Genomic DNA, 19,511 nt, shown 5'->3' on the forward strand with positions numbered 1-19,511 from the left:
GATTGTTACCCACTGTAGTTAATATACAAGGAGACTGGACTCTGTGAGAATCTCTAGCTGGTGTTTTCAGGCACAACTTCTCCGGGATTAAAGAGAAAAGCCCTGCCCTTCCTCTATTCCCAGGGCGAGCTCACTCTGGGGCATCAAGTTCCCTGGGGGTGTCTTCTTCCAGAAGGGTCCAGGGGGAGAGGTAAAAGGTGGGAGGCAGGGCGTCCCTTTCAGGGAGAGGGATTCCGGGAAGAGAAGAGGAAAAGGGGCTGAGCCCAGCCGGGTTTCCTCAGACAGCCCCTGGGTCAGGACTCAGGGTGACAGCTTGACACAGAGCGCTCAGAGCAGGAGGAAGGGTCAGGGCAGAGTCCCAGGTCCCCTGAGAGGAGTCTGGGGCGGGGAAGCTCAGTGTCGGGGAGTCCCCACCTCCCCGCGGTTTCACTTCTCCTTCTCACAACCTGTGTCGCGTCCTCGCGTCTGGAAACTCATGACGCGGCCCCAGTTCTCACTCCCATTGCGTGTCCGGTTCTAGAGAAGCCAATCAGTGTCACCGCCTTTCCGGTTACAACGTCTCCACGGACCCGCCCGCACACAGACTGTCCCCAGAGCTGGAGGCTGCGGGTCATGGGCCCCCGAACCCTCCTCCTGCTGCTCTCGGGGGCCCTGGGCCTGACGGGGACCCGGGCGGGTGAGTGCGGCGTCGGGAGGGAACGGTCTCCGTTGGGGGTAAAGGGAGGGGACAGCCCAGTGGGGGCGCAGGACCCTGGGAAAGAGTGTCCCCACCGCCCGGCCCAGACCCCAGACCCCCCCCCCCCGACCCCTACCCGTCCTGACCCCGCCCCGTGTCCCGCCCTCTCCTGTCCCCCATTCGGGTCTCCCGCCCCCTCCCATCTCCGTCACCCCCTTTCCCGTCTTCCGGGCCCCCCGCCCCTCCAGGCCCATCGCCCTCGGACCCGGGACCCGCGCCGGGAGGAGGGTCGCCTGGGTCTCAGTCCCTCCCCCTCCCCAGGCTCCCACTCGCTGACGTATTTCGACATCACCTGGTCCCGGCCCGGCCGCGGGGAGCCCCGGTACATCACTGTCGGCTACGTGGACGGCACGCAGTTCGTGCGGTTCGACAGCGACGCGGCGAGTCCGAGGATGGAGCCGCGGGCGGCGTGGATGGAGGGGCCGTGGGTGAACCAGGTGGTGCAGGGATACTGGGACCAGCAGACACAGGTCTGCAAGAGCGCCGCACGTGCTGCCCGAGTGGAGCTGAACACCCTGCGCGGCTACTACAACCAGAGCGAGGCCGGTAAGCGACGTGGGCCCGGGTCCCTGTCACGAGCCCCACGGACGGGCCGGGGTCTCTCCGAGTCTCCGGGTCCCAGCTTCATCCCGAAGCTGCGGGACCCGCCTGGTCCCTTCACCCGGGAAGAGCCCTTTGACCCGGTTTCCTTTTTAGTTCACCCACTGCGGGGTGGGCGGGGGCGGGGTTAAAGGTCGGAGCTGACCGCGGGGCTGGGTCAGGGTCTCACACCATCCAGAGGACCTTGGGCTGCGACGTGGGGCCGGACGGGCGCCTCCTCCGCGGGTACAGGCAGGTCGCCTACGACGGCGCCGACTACATCGCCCTGAACGAGGACCTGCGCTCCTGGACCGCGGCGGACACGGCGGCTCAGATCACCCGGCGCAAGTGGGAGGGGGCCGGTGCGACGGAGTTCTGGAGGGACTACGTTGAGGGAGGGTGCGTAGAGACGCTCCGCAAATACGTGGAGAGGGGGAAGGAGACATTGCTGCGCGCAGGTGAGAGGGGCCGCGGGGCTCCTACGAGGAGAGGAGGGAATGGGATCAACACCCGGACCCCCCCCTCCCGGACCCCGGGACATGGAGTCCGCCTGGGTTTTCAGATCCGGTACCAGAGAGTGACCCAGAGGCCCCTTCTCTCAGGGACAATTAGGGGTGCAGTGTCTCCGGGGACGGAGGGGGGACCATCTCAGAAATAACTGATCAGCGGTTCCCTGTGACTCTGGCAGCTGCTCTGGGAACCTGGGGACTTTCTCTCTCAGGCCTTGTTCGCTGCCCCGCACACAGTGTGACTAAGCTCTGACCCCAGCTTTTCTGAGTCATGTGGCCTCCACCCAGCTCAGGGCCAGGAAGCCCTTTTCTCTCCATCGGAGATCTGTCTCTGACCCTGGGCTGTCTCACCCCGATTCTAGAACTTTCTAAAGACGAGAGATTATCCCGGATCCTGTGTCCAGTGTGGTGTCTGGTTTTGTGCTCCCTTCCCCCACCCCAGTTGTCCTGACCTTTCTCGGGATGGTCACATGACCACTGGTGGAGTGTCCCATGAGGGATGCAAAGGTTCTGAATTTTCTGACCCTTCTCCTCAGACCCTCCAAAGACACACGTGACCCACCACCGCACCTCTGACCGTGACGTCACCCTGAGGTGCTGGGCCCTGGGCTTCTACCCTGCGGAGATCACCCTGACCTGGCAGCGTGATGGGGAGGACCTGACCCAGGACACGGAGCTCGTGGAGACCAGGCCTGCGGGGGACGGGACCTTCCAGAAGTGGGCAGCTGTGGGGGCGCCTTCTGGAGAGGAGCAGAGATACACGTGCCATGTGCAGCACGAGGGGCTGCCCGAGCCCCTGACCCTAAGATGGGGTACGGAGGGGGCCGTGGGCACAGAGCCTCTTCTCAGGGAAAGCAGGGGCGTCTGGAGGACTTCAGGTCGGGGCTGAGGCCTGGGGTCAGGGCCCTCACCTTCCCTTCCCTTCCAGAGCCGCCGCCTCAGGCCGCCATCCTTGCTGGCATGGTGGTGGGCATCATTGCTGGGCTGGTCCTCCTTGGAGCTGCGGTCACTGGAGCTGTGCTGTGGAGGAGGAAGCGCTCAGGTAGGGAAGGGGCGGGGACTGAGGTGTTTTGTCCCACTGGGGGTATCAAGCCCCAGGTAGACGTGTGCCTCGTTAGTGGGAAGGACCATCCACACACGTGTGCTTTCCCAGCCTGGGGCCCTATTTGCTAACACTTACTCTTTATTAACGCACGTGTGAAAATGAGGGACAGATTTATCACGTGGATGATTCTGGTGATGGGGACCTGATTCTCAATAGTCGCAGGTCAGAGCAGAAGTTCCCCGCTGAGGACAGACCTTCAGGAGGGTGGTTGGTCCAGTCCCCACACATGAACTTTCCTCATGTTTCCTGATCCTGCTGTGGGTCTGTAGTCACAGTTCTGGAAACTTATCTGGTCCAGGATTAGGGGGTTCCTTTAGGACCTCATGGTCCTGCCTTCTTCCTGGCTTCTCACGTGATATTTTCTTCCCACAGGTGGAACAAGAGGGAGCTATGTTCAGGCTGCAGGTGAGTATGGAAGGGGGGTGATCCCTGAGACCCTTGGGATAGTGTAGATGGAAGCCCTTGGGGGAGCTCCCCCACCCCCATAATTCCTCCTTTAGCCACATCTGCTGGGAGCTCTGACCACATCCTGTTTTGTTCTCCCCCAGGCGGTGACAGTGCCCAGGGCTCTGATGTGTCTCTCACGGCTTCTAGAGATGAGACCTGGAGGCCTGAAGTGGGGAGGGGGGTGCAGAGGGGACAGGACTGGGGACTGGGAATTCTTAGGGACAGTTTGAGCATGTGGTGGTCTGTTGAGCATGTCACCACTTACAGCCACTAACCTGAATTTGTTGTAATTATTTTCTTCTACAGCGTGAGACAGCTGCCTAGTGGGGACTGAGTGATGCGAGATTTGTTCCTGCCCCCACTTTGTGACACAGGACCCTCTGAGCTCTCCTTCTGCAAAGGGCGTCTGAATGTGTCTGCGTTCCTCTGGCATCATGTGAGGAGGTGGGAGACTGCCCGCCCCCTCCCTCCACGCCCCCTCCCCACACTGACCAGTCTCTTCCCTGACCCCCTGTCCTGTTCCCGCAGAGGCTGTTTCCATCCCCGCCTTTACTTCATGTTACACTGAGCAGCAACTTCTTACTTCCTGTTGAAATAAGAATCTGGATATGAATTTCTTTTTTCATTTCTTGCTATGAACGGTTGATGGGTTAATTAAAGGACAAAATCCTAATTTTGAAGAGAAATAAATGGAAGCACTGAGAACCTTCCAGAATCCATGTGTTTGCTGTGCTGAGTCTGTCGCAGGTGGAGACAGGAGAGGCTGTGAGGACCGAGCGTGGACGCGGCCTGAGCCCAGTCGGGGCTCAGTGCATCGTGGGCTCTGACGTGGTCACTCCTCGGCAGGGTCACCTCTCTGCCCCTTTGTCCTCGTCCCTTCAGTAGGACCTTGTCCCAGCAGGACCTGTGATCACAGGGACTAGGACATCACCCAGATCTGGTTTGTGAGTGACGGCTTCGTGTGGCCGGGTCACCAAGGCTCAGGCCTGGCCCGGCGCTCAGCCCAATCCTTTGGGTGTTCATTGGTGTTTCTATAGAGGAATATGACTGTGTTTGTTCTTGTTACGAGTCCTGGTCTCATTCTCCTCTGGGTGTCCCCTGTCTGTCAGCAGCAGGAGGTGTTTTGCTTGTCATTGTCCCCACAAGGCCGGGGGACCCTGCACACAGGAGTCTGGATTGAGAGATGAATTTTCAGACTCATCCAGCTCTTCTTGACTCCTTCTAGGGCTTGATTGTTCTTTCCATCTTTCCCCAAACTATCAGAGGAACCAGATTCTGAAATGAGCAGAGGAGGGATCCCGTAATTTCTCATCTTAGGTAAGTTCCTGCTGGAATTCTGCTCTGCTCGCCGCCCTCTCTCCCTGCCCTGAGCTCTAGTGCTGGCTCCAGTCCAAACTCAGGGGTTTATGAAGCAGAGTCTAGTTTAGATGTATATTTGGTTGGAAAACAGGACCCATAAGTTGGGGCTCATTGGTTTCTAAAAAGGGAAATATAACTGTGCCGTGGTGTGCAGGAGGGCAGGTGTGGGAGAAGAAGGGGGGTGAGGGAGAGCAGCACCTGTGAGAAAAGTGGAGGTGGCCCTGATGCCAGTGTGAGGGTACTTGGTGCTGTAGCTGCCACAAAACAGCATTTGACCCGAGGCTGCATTAATAAAGACACTGACTCTAGAACAGGGAGGCGCTATCACTGATTACTCACTGACATTGGCCGTGTGCCAGATGTGTGACAGTGTCTCCATCTGGGAAACATCACTGAAGTAAAGTCAGAAAAATGGCTGCCCTTGGGGAGCGTCTGTTCCAGTGGGAAGAGACAGACTATATCCTATAAGCACAGTAAACGAGGAGGGTGTGTATGTTAGAGGGAGGTAAGTGTTCCGGGAAAATGCAGTGGGAAGGGGACCAGGGTGTGGGGTGTGGGGCCAGGGAAGACGGCTGTTTAAATTGGGGTGCTCAGGGGGCCTCACTGGGAAGCTGACCTTGAGGGAAGGTGTGAAGGACACGAGGAATTACCCACAAGGACGTCTGGGCACGTTCTTTCCAGGCAGGGGACCTACAGTGAAAATGCCCTGGGGCAGGAGTGTGTCTGGTTTCTGGGAAGAGCAGGGAGGCCAGTGTGGCTGCAGCAGAGAGTGATGGAGAAGAGACAGGTGCGGCCCGACTACGTGGCCGGGAGGGTGGTAGACGGCAGTGCCCTGTGCTCTGAGTGAGGTGGGAGGTACAGGGCAGTTAGGAGCAGAAGGGGACATGGTGTGACCTCCTTTCAGAGGACGGCTGGGGCTGCGGTGCTGAGGACAGACTTGGGGGAGGGAGGCCGTCGGGAAGCCGGAGGAATCTGCAGGGTTCTGGGCTGGACGTGCTGCCACTGGGGATGAGCGGTGGGAACAGTGGGAGTGGGGTTCTGGGTACGTCCTGAAGGTGGGCATTACAGCATTTCCTAATGGGTCAGTCTGGGGGTGAGAGTCAGGGACACCCAACAATCAGAGGATATAAGTAGAAAGATGGAGGTGCTATTAGCAGAGACGGGGAAGGCTCTGGAAGGAGCATATCTGAGGGATGGTGGGCATCACAGACATTGATTTTAAGAGATATTGGAGATGAGATGTCTGTTAGAAATACAAGTGAGGTCATCGGACTGGCAGTTGGACAGCTGATCTGGAGATTAGGGGAAATGTCTGGGCTAGAGAAATAGACTAGGAATTTGACAAATATAAATGATATTTAAAGCCTTGAGCATAGATGAGGTCACCAAGGCAGTGATGGCTGTAGAAGGGAAAGGAACAGGACTGAACCCTGGCCCCCAGTGCTATGATCTGATCGATAAGGCACGTAGACCAGCGAGTCCCAAACTTCCCTGGGCGGGAATCACCTGGACATCTTGTTAAAACTCAGAAAGTCTGGAGCAGAGCAGAGACTCTGGATTTATAAGAGGGTTGGAGCTGCTGCTGGTCTTCAGATCACACTTTTAGTAGCAATAGCGTCACCAGGATTCCCACAGGGCTGTGCGTCAGCCTCACCTGCAGGACTTGTTACAGAAGCGACTCCTGGGCTTACGTCCAGTTCTCTGAGATGGTGGGTCTGGGAGAGGCCTGAGTGTCTGTAACAAGCCCACCAGCTGTCCTGGGGCTCAGCCAGCTTGGAACCTCTGAGGTCAGTGATGGAGCTCCGGGTGGGGAATGGTCTTAAATACACTTTTAGACGTGTTTTTCCTCAGAAAGGGGAGGACATATAGTCAAGTATGAGACGTGATGTTGGGAACATGTCGTTCTCTCTACCAGGGGGAGGAGTCAGGTGGGAGATTTAGGAGTGGGTGACAAGTCAGTATAATCTCTGAACGCTTGCTCCTGAAACTATTCCCCAGATTGATTTCTGGGAGCAAACAATGGAATCAAATTTTTTCTAATTTACACACACACACACACACACACACACACGGGGATCTAACAGTATTTTGAGGAGGCCACAGAACCCGCTTGAGCCCACGCACCCGGAACTGACCCACAGTCCCCCCAGGTCGGGTCCCACGTGGGAACCACGGCCCCTGCTGCTGGCACACGTGTCACTGCTCACACCACTGACATCCATGTGGACACCGGACCCTGCGGCCATGACTGCTGTCACTGCAGCTCCTGGCAGCTGGTGTTGTTACTGCCAAATGCGTTCTGCACGGGTCCAGCCTCTGTGTCACCACATCCTGAGTCAGAGTCTGGCATGTGGTCACCTGATGGTGGTGCCTCATGCGGTGTCCAGCTGAAAGAGTGCTGGGGACAGTGGTTTCCCTCTTTTATGGAGTGACGTGGCCTCTGCCTCCCACCAAGACTCTACGTGTGGAATTTTCTTAATGTAGGAAGAGACTTCAGGTGCTGGGGGGGAAGGATGGAAAAAGAATGACTAATTTCAATTCTTGGAGCAAAGATCTGAGATTAAAACTTTTTCTGGTACTTTATAGGCACTCAGGTTTGGCTGGAAGAACAGGGACTAATAAATGACATCCGATACTAAGTGAAATAAGTCAGACAGAAAAAGCAGAGAACCATATGATTTCACTGACATGTGGTATGTAAAACTGAAAACAACAAAAGAACAAGACAAACAAATTAAGGAAAAAAACTCATAGACACAGACAGCAGTTTAGGGGTGACCAGAGGGTAAGGGGGGAGGGCTCTAGAAGAGGGTAAATGGGGTCTAATATGTGCTGATGGAAAGAGAACTGACTCTGGGTGGTGAACATACAATGTGAGATATAGATAATGGATTATAGAACTGTACACCTGAAATCTATGTAACTTTACTAACAACAGTCACCCCAATAAACTTTAAATAAATAAATAAATAAATAAATAAATAAATAAATAAATAAATAAATGACATCCAAGGGGGAGGTTGACTTGCTCACTCTTACCCTGAATTTCTTTGTGGGATCGTGAGGAATTTTTTTCTCTCCACTGAACCGATTCTCTGATTCTCGGACACCACCTGTGTGTCCTTCACTTTTAACTCAACTCTGACACCACCTACCTGGAGTTCCATCAGACCCCACAGGTACAGGCTCCGTCCCACAGGCTGCCCTCACTTCAGACACAAGTCACAAGTTTCAGGTCCCCCTCATGTTGCCTGCACTTCTGTCTGACGTGGGTACTAAGTTGGGGGTCCCCTGTTTCAAGTTCAATAATTTGCTAGAACAACTCATAGGACTCAGGAACATGCTAAGCTTACTGTTACAGTTGGTTATAAAGGATACAAGTGAGCACCAGATGAAGAGGTCCGTAGGGCGAGGTCTGGAAGGGTCCCCAGCGCAGGAGCCTGTGTCACTGAGGTGGAGTGTGTCACCCTCCCAGCCTATGGATGTGATGAGCAATTCGGCAGCTTTCTGAATTCTGTCGATTTAGGGTTGGTTTTTTTAAATGGATGTTTCATGACGTCGGCATCATTGATTAAGTTATTGGCCATTGGTGATTGAACTCAATCTCCAGCTCCTCTCCCCAGAGGTCAGGGAGTGAGGCTGAAAGTTGCAACCTTCAAATCATGGCTGGTCTTTTTGGTGACCAGCCCCCATCCCGAAGCTCTGTAGGATCCCTCAGCCAAGAGTCATCTCATTGGCATCCCAAAGACAGTTTTCTCACTCAGGATATTCCACAGGTTTTAGGAGCTCTGTGTCAGGAATTGGGGACAAAGATCAAATATTTTTTATTACACCACAGGTCTTTGACCACAGATCTGTTTGTAGCAAAAGGACCGAAACAGTTAAAAAATGCTGGCACATTACAGGAGTCCCATTCATTTATTAACAATTAGTCCAGTCCAGCGTCCTATTGAAGATATTTACATACCTAGTAAATTTCCAAAAATTGCTCAACATTTTGAGTCAGAGGGAAAAGTCAAATTAAGCATAATAGGATATCATTGCACACCTCCCAGAATGGCTAAAATGAAAAAGTCAGACAATATCAATTGTTGGCAAAAATTTAATTATATCACTCATATATTGCGAGTGGGAGAGTAAATTGATTCAAATACTTTCAAAATTCTTTGGCCGTACATTCTAAAGTCAAACATTTGCTCACCCTACGACGCAACATTTCCTCTCCTACTTATATACCCAATAGACATGCTGCATGTGTGTGCCAGAATATATGAAAAAATCATTCATAGCAGCACGATTTGTGAAATCTGGGCGTAACACAAATGCCCATGAACGTCAGAGGACAGAAGTGTGGTCCTGTTCACATGTCGGACCCCCTGTAGCCGTGGGAATGAAGAATCTACAACCACACGCGGCCTTAGGGGGGAGACCCGGGGACGTAATGTTGAGTGAGAGGCAGATACCGAGGGGTTTCCCCTGAAATATTCCATTCTACCAACAGCTGACAAACTCATCTCCGCTGTTAAAAATCAAGCTAAGAGCTACTTGGGGAGAGGTTGATATATGACTGAATACGTCTCAAGAGGGGTTCCTGGGAGCTGGAAATGTTCCTTGGTGTGGGTGTTCCTTATCCCAACGTTCACTTTGGGAAAATCCACTGTACACTTATGATTCGTCCACCTCTTTCTATGGGTGTGTTAACCTAAAAATAAAAAGCCTTTCAAAGTAAATAGCAGCAACAAGCATTTGAGATTTAATATATATATGTATATGTGTGTATATATATATATATATGTATATGTGTGTATATATGTGTGTATATATATATATATATATATATGGGAAGCATTGATTCAGACAGAAACACACAGAATATTCCAGTTAGGAAGCAAAAGCGATGGGTGTTTATGAGAAAGGGAAGGGGAGCAATTCCATCAATAGAAGGAAGGCATTTCTATTGGTGCGAATAACCACACAGTGAGGCTAATTCTAAAAAATTAAAATTTTCAGTTCAGCAGTCAGAATCACTGCTTTCCTGTTGTCTTTGCAAGCAGTTCTTTGGGACATAATGTTGCTTTAGGCCCAGTGTAAAGGTTATTTTGCCCTGTTTTAGCATTTCAAAGGTTTGAGGCATAAGATGTGCAAAGCAGTTTCTCTGGGATGGCAGCTCACGCTGCATTTTAAAGTGGCTCTGTGTCATATTTTTTTGACATTTCCCCCATTGTGATCAACACCTTGCCTTCAAAGCACGGCTGATGAATCACTGGAAAGCAGCACTGATCACCCATATTTAGGACAGCTCATGTTCGGGATGTGGTGCCACTGTCGGTCTCTCATTGCCAGGAAAAGTCATTCCTGGTATGTCATGTCCCACGACAGAGAGAAAGTGTTTTTAGGAACTTCAGTTACATTGGAGCAACAAGAGCGCCAGCGCAGAAGCCTTTGCCGTCATGTTCCTTTAAGGGCACACATCGTCTGTAGTTTCTTCAGGTTTTTTTAATGTAAAGTCTCACAGGCCTTAGTGAGCATTTCAAAAACGTTGAGCAACTATTATCAGAGTGGTGTTTTTACAACACCAAGATATGCGAAACAAATGGTTTTAGAGCAGCAAATATTTTACAATAGCAAATAAAATGTTAAGTTCAATTTGAAGAATAGATTTGGACCAAGAGGCAAAGCCTGAGGACAGTTAGTTGAAGATTACAAAACCTGAGGTGTCAGTGGGCACTGTATTTAGTCATTTGGTTTGTGCCTGGATTTTATTTAGTTCTGTCTATTTTCCAGAGGTGTTTTATCCAAGTACAAGAGGAAGTAACCACAGAGCAAACTCCACATGCTCAGCTAGGAGCTGGTCAAGAGCAAGTCTACTGCCTAATATAACTCACACAAGGGAATTTAAAGATTTTCCCTGGTCGGCTTTGTTTTAGTGGTAGATACAGCGATTTCCTCCAAGGCTTTTGATATGTTGATAATCATGTATTTTTTCATTTTAATACCTGCCCAAGGAAAAAGTATTCTTCCAAATCTGGTGCCTTCACGGGGGCTGACATCGCCAGGCATGAGACGTCCTTGTCTATGTGTGTAATTAGGGTGCATTTGGACATGTGAAGTAGGTTTAAAGATGATGCCCAATGTTATCTGCCCAGATAGAAACTAAGCGGAAAAAGCAAACAACAGCTATTACAGTGAGTGGATGACCTCTCATATTTTTGTGAGATAGGAAGGAATTAAAGTGAGAAGAAAGGTAGGAGAATTATACAGGCTTGGCCCGCAATCTTGGGTTAGCTTCCACAACAGGTGTGATCTGCTTCATTTCCCAGTCATTTTAAATTTCAAATGTTCAGGGTCGGCCTCGTGGCTCAAGCGGTTAGAGCTCCATGCTCCTAACCCTGAAGGCAGCCAGTTCGATTCCCACATGGGCCAGTGGGCTCTCAACCACAAGGTTGCCGGTTCAATTCCTCAAGTCCCTCAAAGAATGGAGGGCTGCACTCCCTGCAACTAGCAACGGCAACTGGACCTGGAGCTGAGCTGTGCCCTCCACAACTAAGATTGAAAGGACAACAACTTGACTTGGAAAAAAGTCCTGGAAGTACACACTGATCCCCAATAAAGTCCTGTTCTGCTTCCCCAATAAAATCTTTAAAAAAAAAAAAAATTCAAATGTTCTGTTTGTCGAGCTGTCCAGTTTGGTGCAAGAGCTTTCTTTAAATTAGGAAACATGAGTCCAAGAGTCAATGCCTTTCAGTTTGGTCATACGTGGATTAGATAAGAGTACCTGAAATCTGGAGGCATCAGGTAGGAAGGAAAAGATAAATGTTTTAATTTTGTTTACAAAGGTTTAATTTAGCACAGTGCTGTAGATCGTAAGTAGCTTAGGAAGAATTTTTCTTATACCTGGAAAACAGAGTAAAAACCAGTGATGTAGGAGATTTTTTGAGTGAGTGCCGGGATCGAGTCTCATGAAACCGAAGAATGGAAGCATGGACCAAGGAGAGGCAAGGAGTTGTAAAACAGGATAGTTTATTAAAAAGCAAAGGGTCAGAGCTCCTGAGTGGGAGGGGGTCCCGAATGGGGTGCCCGTGTGGGGCAAAGGCTCTTACTCTTATATCTTCTCTTGCCTGTTTGAAGAAAGGAACTGACACCTTCTAATGGAATTTGTGTACCGGGTTTTTTTGCCCTGTTTGCACATGCTGAAAGCATTAGCAAAATAACTCATTCCTATCTATTAAATCTGCTCCGTTTGTCCTGGAGTGAACGAGTTACTTCAAAATTCAGAATCTGGACTTTTAGGAAATGGCTGCCTTTTGTTTGTTCCACCGGGGACCTTCCTGTCTACCTAACAACATGCTAACTAACCTGTCTCACCAGTAATATTTTATATGAAAAGTTATAAAAATGATAATGACTCTTACCCATGTTAGTAATTCTTGTTGATTCTTTATCTTCTTGTTGTAGTTTCATATATCCAGTTTTTCCTTAGAGTTGTATACAGTTTTTCCTAGTTCAGTGTTATGTTTTTAAAGTTACCAAAACTTGTATTTTAGAGTATTTGTAAGTTTTTTTTAACGAATATTTGAAGATGAAACACATTTGTAGGAATATATTTTGCCAAAGCATCAGAGTAAAACCATAACTGTCTGTAAATTACAAAAGACTTAAAAAATGGCCATGGTTAAAGGTCTGGTGAGAGTTCATAGACATCCATATACACATAATGTAATTGACTCAGTTTCCCATTCCAGTCTTAGTTAGCTGGACCATATGGAAATTCTTTTCTCAAGACCCCTCCTCCACAAAACTTCTGCAATATACACAAACCTGCAACTGACCTGTACCTTCTGTTTTTGTCTTATCTTTTCCTTTCTAGAAACAATCATTCTAATTTAGGGCAAAATAGCTTTCCTTTTGCTTTATTTACAAAAAAAAAAAAGAAGAACCCAAAAAACAAAAACAACCCCATATCCTATATGCTACCTTATCCAAAAACCATATTCTATTTTCCTTTCCCTCAACAAAAATGCATCTTCACACTTCATACCTTCTTCTGCTGAAAACATACATCCCATTTTCATGTACAGTCATTTGTTTTATCCTTTATTAATTTTTAGTAGTTTTGTAAAAAACCTAATATCTTTATAACTCAATTTTCTGCACGGGAACTTATACAGCAGTCTGTATTTTAAAAAGGCCACTTTTTTATCCCCTTCACTCTCTGTGAGTAATATTTTAGTTAACTCCTTGGTGTTTACATTTCAAAGACATGTTAAGAGTTACAGCTTTAAGAGACAGAGAAGGACTACGTTTTTCAGCATTCCCAGGACGTGTCAGAATTTTATATAATTTGTAGAACATTCATAATAATATATCTACTATATAAATGTAATCAAAGGCTATGGCCACTGCTGCTGATGCCGCCCCTCTGGGCCCAGGGCCAACTGCCCGTGCGGGATCCAGCGCTCTGCCAACCCATCCACCACCACCCCGACTTGGAGGTCTTTGTGTTTCGTGTATGTGACAAAACTGGGAAAACTTATGACCGGTCACAGATTACAACTGTGGCAGTCTTTGGAAAACGTGACTCAGGACTTAGGTGCTATGCTCATTCAAGAAGGGCCAGCGCAGGGCTAAACGGAGACGTGTGGGTAAAGAAGATATCAATCCTACTCTCAGAGCATCCTGGATAGCTCAACAAGTTAACTTGTCCAAAACACGATGTATGGGTGGAATTAATACAGACACAGAGCAAGAAGCTAATTGTTCATCACCTGAATATGATGCATTAACTGCTTTAGTCAAAGAAACTACAGATCCTTTCCATCGTGAAATTGAGGGATCCCAGGTAACGTTTGATGTAGCTTGGTCTCCAAAGTGCATAGACACAAGGTGCTATAATTATACTGGAATTGCAGATGCTGTGACTTTCTCTTTGTTATGTCTTGTGATGAACAAAGTCAGGTCTGGTCAGAATGTATTGCAGCATCCAAGGCTCCCGATAATCAGACATTAACTGCATATGATGACTACAGCAAGGTAGCCATTAACCCTAAGACACGTGTAAAGGGTGTTCCCTGTGTGGTTGTGCTTATACCTGCCTGGCTATATTGGAGGATCATGTTTGTACCATTGCAAAAGTCCCTTCCCGGGGCTCCTTGTAGTGATGCAGTAGGATGTCAGGTGCCCTATAAAATAATTATGAAGCAAGAAAACGTTCTATTTCTGGAATCCAGTGGGATAAAAATCAAAACCCTCCTTATTATAACTGTTAACATGCTGCTGGCCGTACCCATGAAGTGTGGTGTGATAACCCGTGAGCATGTCTTTAAAGGCAGCTAGATACAGACGTGTGGCTCACACGGCATTGGCATGTGGCAGGCAAACTCTGGAGCTGCTGTAGCCAAACAGCAAACTGAAGAAATGTGGAAAGTCTTAAAACCAAACTGTACAAACATGCACATCTTCTGTCAAACTATTAAGATTTAGAACATTGTCTGTATAAACATCTAGTTTCTCCAAGGGATAAAAAATAGATACTTTTTAGTCATGTTGCTATATATTTAAGTTATTAGTATACTCAAAAACGAATAGATTCTTATATATATATATATATATATATATATATATATATGCACACACACACACACACACACACACACATATATATCACCAATATATTATAAAACAATTAAATACCTTGACCAAGTTAGGTATCCCAAGGATACAAGGATATTGAATCTTTAAATCATTTAATGCACTTCACCACTAAATTAAAGGATAAAAAAATACAGGGATGATCACACCTTAGTAAATGCAGAAATTACTACAGATGAAATTCAGAGCTCCCTCTGACTTGCACTTCTGTCATCTTCCACTTGAAGGACCCCTGTGATTAGATTAGCCCCACCCCCGTTATGGGGATAATCTCTTCATTCCAAGGTCCCTGCCTTTAACGCCTGCAGAGTCCCTGTGGCTGTATGGCACATAGTCACAGGCTCCGGGGATTGGGCTTGGACACATTTGTGCGGCCATTACTCTGCCGACCACAGCGTGTTTGGTGATTCAATGAAGAGGTTTAATATTAGTCTAGTTAAAGTCCCAGAAGGTGAAAAGGAGGGAGGCACAGTGTAGAGGCTACGGCTAAAGATGAAGTAAATGTTTACTACGAATTTGAAAAAGATGATTCATATTTCACTGAACGTCAGACAATAAAGACAAATGATGATCTCAAAAGTGTTAGGTCAGCTACGGGCACGATCACAGCGGCCAGGAGCCAAGTCAGACCCCTCCCCGCATGACAGAAACTGGGGCCCCTGGCGTTTCCCCGAAAAGGCAGCAGACCGCTGGTGCGATAAACAACTCCGATGCAACCGCTCGCGCCCGATCTGCGCTGGGGGGGCCTGCCCATCTGCCACCTCACTCAGCCAACCCCCACCCCAAAAATCGCATATATGCCTCCCTGGCTCTGCCCTGGGCGCGACTTCACCGGCGCTGTCTGCGGACCGGTGAACCTCCCCCGGGGGCGCACAATAAAGCATTCACCTTTCTCAACCCGCCTGACTCTCTGAGCCTCATTATCTTGCCTCAAACCTTACAAAAAGTAGCCACAGAAGGAAACAGATCATCTAGAAAGAAACTACAGTTAGAATGCAGCTGCCTTCTCCCTGCGGATGAATGGCAGCCAGAAGGCAGTGAAATGCCATCACCACAGATGGGGGGGGGGGGGTGAACCAGTCTCAAACCAGGAATGTGGGACAGGGAAAGCGATCTTTCAAGTAAAAAAAGACACTTCATATAAAAACTCCATTCATTTAATAGCAAAATACCTACTCCAAAGGTATATATATATAAGGTTTAAAGTGATATATAAGAAAGCAAACAGAAAAGTTCATTGGTAATGATAGGTCTAGGTAAATCAATACTGCATTTATAAAATATTAATCATGTGGAGTTCAAAGCACAGAAATAAAATAAATAAAATACTTAACATGTTATAATTTCTTTACCTTCCTTCCCACCCCCTACTAGGCTGTGTCATCCTTGAGGGCTGAGAGAGTTTGAATTTTTAAATCACACTCCACTTCTTATAAGTAATACCCAGAATAAATAAGGTATTCAGTCAATGTTTACCACATGAATGAGTTTCCTGGAAGCTCCTAGAAGACCAGGAATTGTGATGCATACATAGAACTCAAAAGAAGCTGAAGGGAGTGACATCAAAGAAAGTGGTGGTAGAGGGAACTTCAGGGGTCCATCCTTACACAGAACAATGAAAAAAACTAGCAAAAGCTGTCAGAATCAACTTTATCAGACCTCTGGAAAGTAATGCAGTGTTTATAGATACCAAGAAAATGCTAGAACAGAAAGACAACGGAAACTCAGTAGGAGAACTTTGGGGTGTCTTGAGTTGCCCCTGGACCGTTCCCCGCTCCCCAGCAGAGCTGTCACCTTGAAGACTAGTGTGGGTTCTGGGCCACAGGAATCAGAGTGGACACTGATGTCAAAGAATTGTGGTTTTCTGTTTTCATCTCTCTGGTGGCTCCCTGTAGGATGAATGTAAATGGCTTATCTTTATTTTACCTAACTCAGAACTCTCAGGGCAGAAAAGGACCTAAAAAGCAGCTAAAAGAAAGGGCATTTGTCAAAAATTGTTAATTGTCAGTGAACCGACAGCTGTCACTTGGGGCAGAAAAGCATCAGTTGAGGCAAACGATGGGCATGCAGAAAGGCCTGGAGGAAGAGCTGGGAGGTGAGGCGCTTTGGGCCGTGAGGGCTGTGAAAATGTGCACATATTGCTGGGGATGTAGAAGGCCAAGTGCTTGCCCAGTGTGGGGCACGTGATCAGAAGACCCGAGGAGGTCATGAGGTCACGTCTCTGCACAAGCAGGAAGTGAAGGCAAAGGCAGAGCTGTAACCTGTCCAGGTGAGTTTGAAGGCATGTCGCAACACACACGCACACACATGCAGAGACAGAGAGAGAGAGAGAGACCAACTCCAAAGACAGAGAGGTATTTTCTTTCCTATTTTTCTTTTTGGTTCCAGACATTTAAGAAAATCTCTGTCAAATCACGAGCTGACACTAAGCTAACAGACCACAGACTTCAGTGACTACACACAATAAATAATATGTTATCTGTACAAAATTGTTTAGAAAAGTCACTAAACAAAGAAACACCTACAATCCACAACAAGCAAGAACAAGACCCAGGGAGGTGAGAAAATCATTTTTTTTTTATTTAAAAAATTTTATTTTTTATTAAATTTATTGGGGTAATATTGGTTAGTAAAATTATGTTTCAAGTGTACAATTCTATAGTATGTCATCTAGTCTTTGCATTGTGTGTTCACCACCCAGATGCAAGGCTGAGGCTAATGTCTTCCATCACCATATATTCCGCCCTTTTCCCCTCTTCTACCACCCCGCCCCCCACTAGTAACCACTAGAATCTGGTATCCCCCATCTGGTAACCACTAAAGTGTTGTCTGTGTCTCTTTTCTTGTCTCTCTGGTCATCAGAGTCACACTCCCAATATGTCCCCAGTGGCACACAGCTGAAGGATGGGCCGAGGTAAGAGTGGCCATCTTTCTTCAGTTGTGGGTGACAGATGGGTAGATGGCTGAGGCATTCAGCTAAGGGACGTGCAGGTGCCCAGTGTCCCTGAGCTGCCCCTGGTTCCTCTGCTGAGGACCCTACCTGCACACACCAAAATGATATGTTCATTTCTGAGCAGGCTTCTCTCCAGATCTGCAAACATGACATCTCTAGCATTAAGACCAATCATTGGCACTCCCAATGAATCAATCCTACTATAATTGGATAATCTCCTAACTTCCACTGAAAATTAGCCTCAGCCTTGCATCTCGGTATTTGGATTCAAGGCAGAAAGTCATGTTGGGTCCTAGATAATCTAGGAGGATGATCTGACAGACAGCTTTCTATAGGCAGAAGATCAAGGGCGAGCTCTAAGTAGGGGATGAAATCCTAACGGGAGAAGACAGATGGGCAGATTCTAAAGCAAACCTTAGTAGTTTACCATACAAAAATAAAACTACACATGTAACATAGTATCTATAAAATAGCAAAAATAATGATAATAACTGATGTGGCAGAGTTGGAAGCACCTCACGTGTATTAACACTTTAAATCTTGCAAGCACAACTGGACATAAATGCTGTTATTTTCCCCATTTCACAGATGAGATAACTGAGGCACCAAGAGGGAAAGTGCTAGTGAGACCAGAGCAGGAGCTGAACTCAGGCCTCCTGGCTGCAGACTCTGCTCTCTCAGGTGATCAGTGGGCCCAGGGCTGACGACGGCACTGAGATCCCAGCTGCCTGCTGCCATTATGGTTTGTTGGTGCCATCTGCCATTGACCCAGGTCCTGTAGGCTAACGAGCTCTGGGGACAGAGAAACCAGTAAACGTTCAGTTGGTGGCAGAGTACTGCTTACCGTATTATTCCCTCAGGGATTCTCCTTCAGTTGCTCTAAAATTAGGTCTGCCTTCGTCTGAGGGAAGATAACACCTCACTTTTTCCCTCTCACCCCATTTTCCCAGCCCATCTGGTCTCCCATGCTGGTCTCCCATAACTCCATGCATATTGTCACCTGTCCCTGCTTCCACCACCCACCATGCAAGGCGGGGGTGGCTGCCATTCCCCTCACAGGTACCCAACGTCCAGCTCCTCTTACAGAGGCTGGTCACCCCCACACTGTCCGTGCAGAGGGAGATAGGAGGGACCCTGTGTAACAGGCAGAGGCCTCCCCGAATCCACTGCCCAGATTCACCTGGGTTCTCCGCAGCTGATGGTGTCTTCTTCTTGTACCAAAGGACACAGAGAATGACAATGACAGCAAGATCAGCAGCAGTGACAACCAGAACGGTTGGCAGCGACTGACCCTGGGATCTCAGCTGATCTTCCTGCTGTTGTGGGAAGATCTTCCTTCCATCCATATGGCTCATGCCCAGCGGGTCTCCGCAGGAGGCTGAGTGTCCTTTAATTCTCAAGGCCAACATTCCTGTGAACCTGGGCCAAGGCTTTAGGTTCTCAGGGACTCAATTTCTGAAGATTTCAAAGGCAAGAATCCATCCACTCTTTCAGATGTGGTGGGATAAACCGCATACGTTCATCCATACGTGTATGTTAATACATACATACATACGTTCGTATATAATCATGTGTGTGGCAAGCGGTAATCGATGGATTGGTGGTGTTCTTAGCGTTGCCTTAATTGCCCATCTGCCCTCTGTAACCGGGGATGGAGCATGGACGGTGCAGGAAGAGTTCATTTCTCTTTCTGAGGAGGCATTTCTGCCCGTGGAGTCCTAATGAGAGATGCTGTGTCAGGCTGAGGGAGGAAGGAGATCTGGACTTCTTTTTGTTATTACTTTACTTCAGATGTTTTATTGTGAAAATTAAAATATGTTTTTCAAGTTAGAAAAATAAAAACCTGTTCAATCACAGAAAACTTTAAAATGCACAGAAGAAATGTAGAAATATGGTGACTCCTCAGAAAATGTTGTGAACTATATTATATGGTTGAAACTTCCCAGACTCCAGTTTGAATGGTGCTCCCTGGAGCCGCCCTTTGTAGCGGTCCTGATTTTCAACATGTTGATGTATATTAAATACATATAATATAATAATAATAATATTACAGTATACATAAAATTATATAAATAAAGCTATGTAAAAGTAACAGTAAGTATACACGTGCTCATTTTACAAAGTTGCATTTGTATGTTACAGGTTGTTTTAAATGTTACTTTATGAAATGCGTTA

At 47.9% G+C, this 19,511-nt stretch overlaps 1 protein-coding gene and 1 pseudogene across 4 annotated transcripts; both read left to right on the top strand.

Annotated features, from left to right (window-relative positions):
* Nucleotides 1-519: 519 nt before the first annotated feature.
* On the top strand, nucleotides 520-4,081 carry LOC117018863 (patr class I histocompatibility antigen, A-126 alpha chain-like). 4 transcript variants are annotated; one of them, XR_004422343.1, is made up of 9 exons: nucleotides 520-676; nucleotides 998-1,282; nucleotides 1,498-1,773; nucleotides 2,361-2,636; nucleotides 2,753-2,866; nucleotides 3,302-3,334; nucleotides 3,478-3,525; nucleotides 3,683-3,820; nucleotides 3,905-4,081. XR_004422343.1 is itself a non-coding variant. In XM_033100132.1 (8 exons), exons 1-8 carry the CDS (start codon nucleotides 613-615, stop codon nucleotides 3,685-3,687), a joined length of 1,101 nt encoding a protein of 366 aa, XP_032956023.1. In that variant the 5' UTR covers nucleotides 520-612; the 3' UTR covers nucleotides 3,688-4,081. The 4 variants fall into 4 exon arrangements, 2 of the variants coding, with proteins under 2 accessions (XP_032956023.1, XP_032956041.1); XR_004422344.1 differs by having other exon boundaries at nucleotides 3,683-3,812; XM_033100132.1 differs by having other exon boundaries at nucleotides 3,683-4,081.
* Nucleotides 4,082-10,046: 5,965 nt separating this feature from the next.
* LOC117018624 (di-N-acetylchitobiase-like) lies at nucleotides 10,047-14,215 on the top strand (annotated as a pseudogene).
* The last annotated feature ends 5,296 nt before the right edge of the window (nucleotides 14,216-19,511 follow it).

The sequence above is a fragment of the Rhinolophus ferrumequinum genome, chromosome 3 (assembly GCF_004115265.2).
Source record: "Rhinolophus ferrumequinum isolate MPI-CBG mRhiFer1 chromosome 3, mRhiFer1_v1.p, whole genome shotgun sequence".
Taxonomy (NCBI): Eukaryota; Metazoa; Chordata; class Mammalia; order Chiroptera; family Rhinolophidae; genus Rhinolophus; species Rhinolophus ferrumequinum.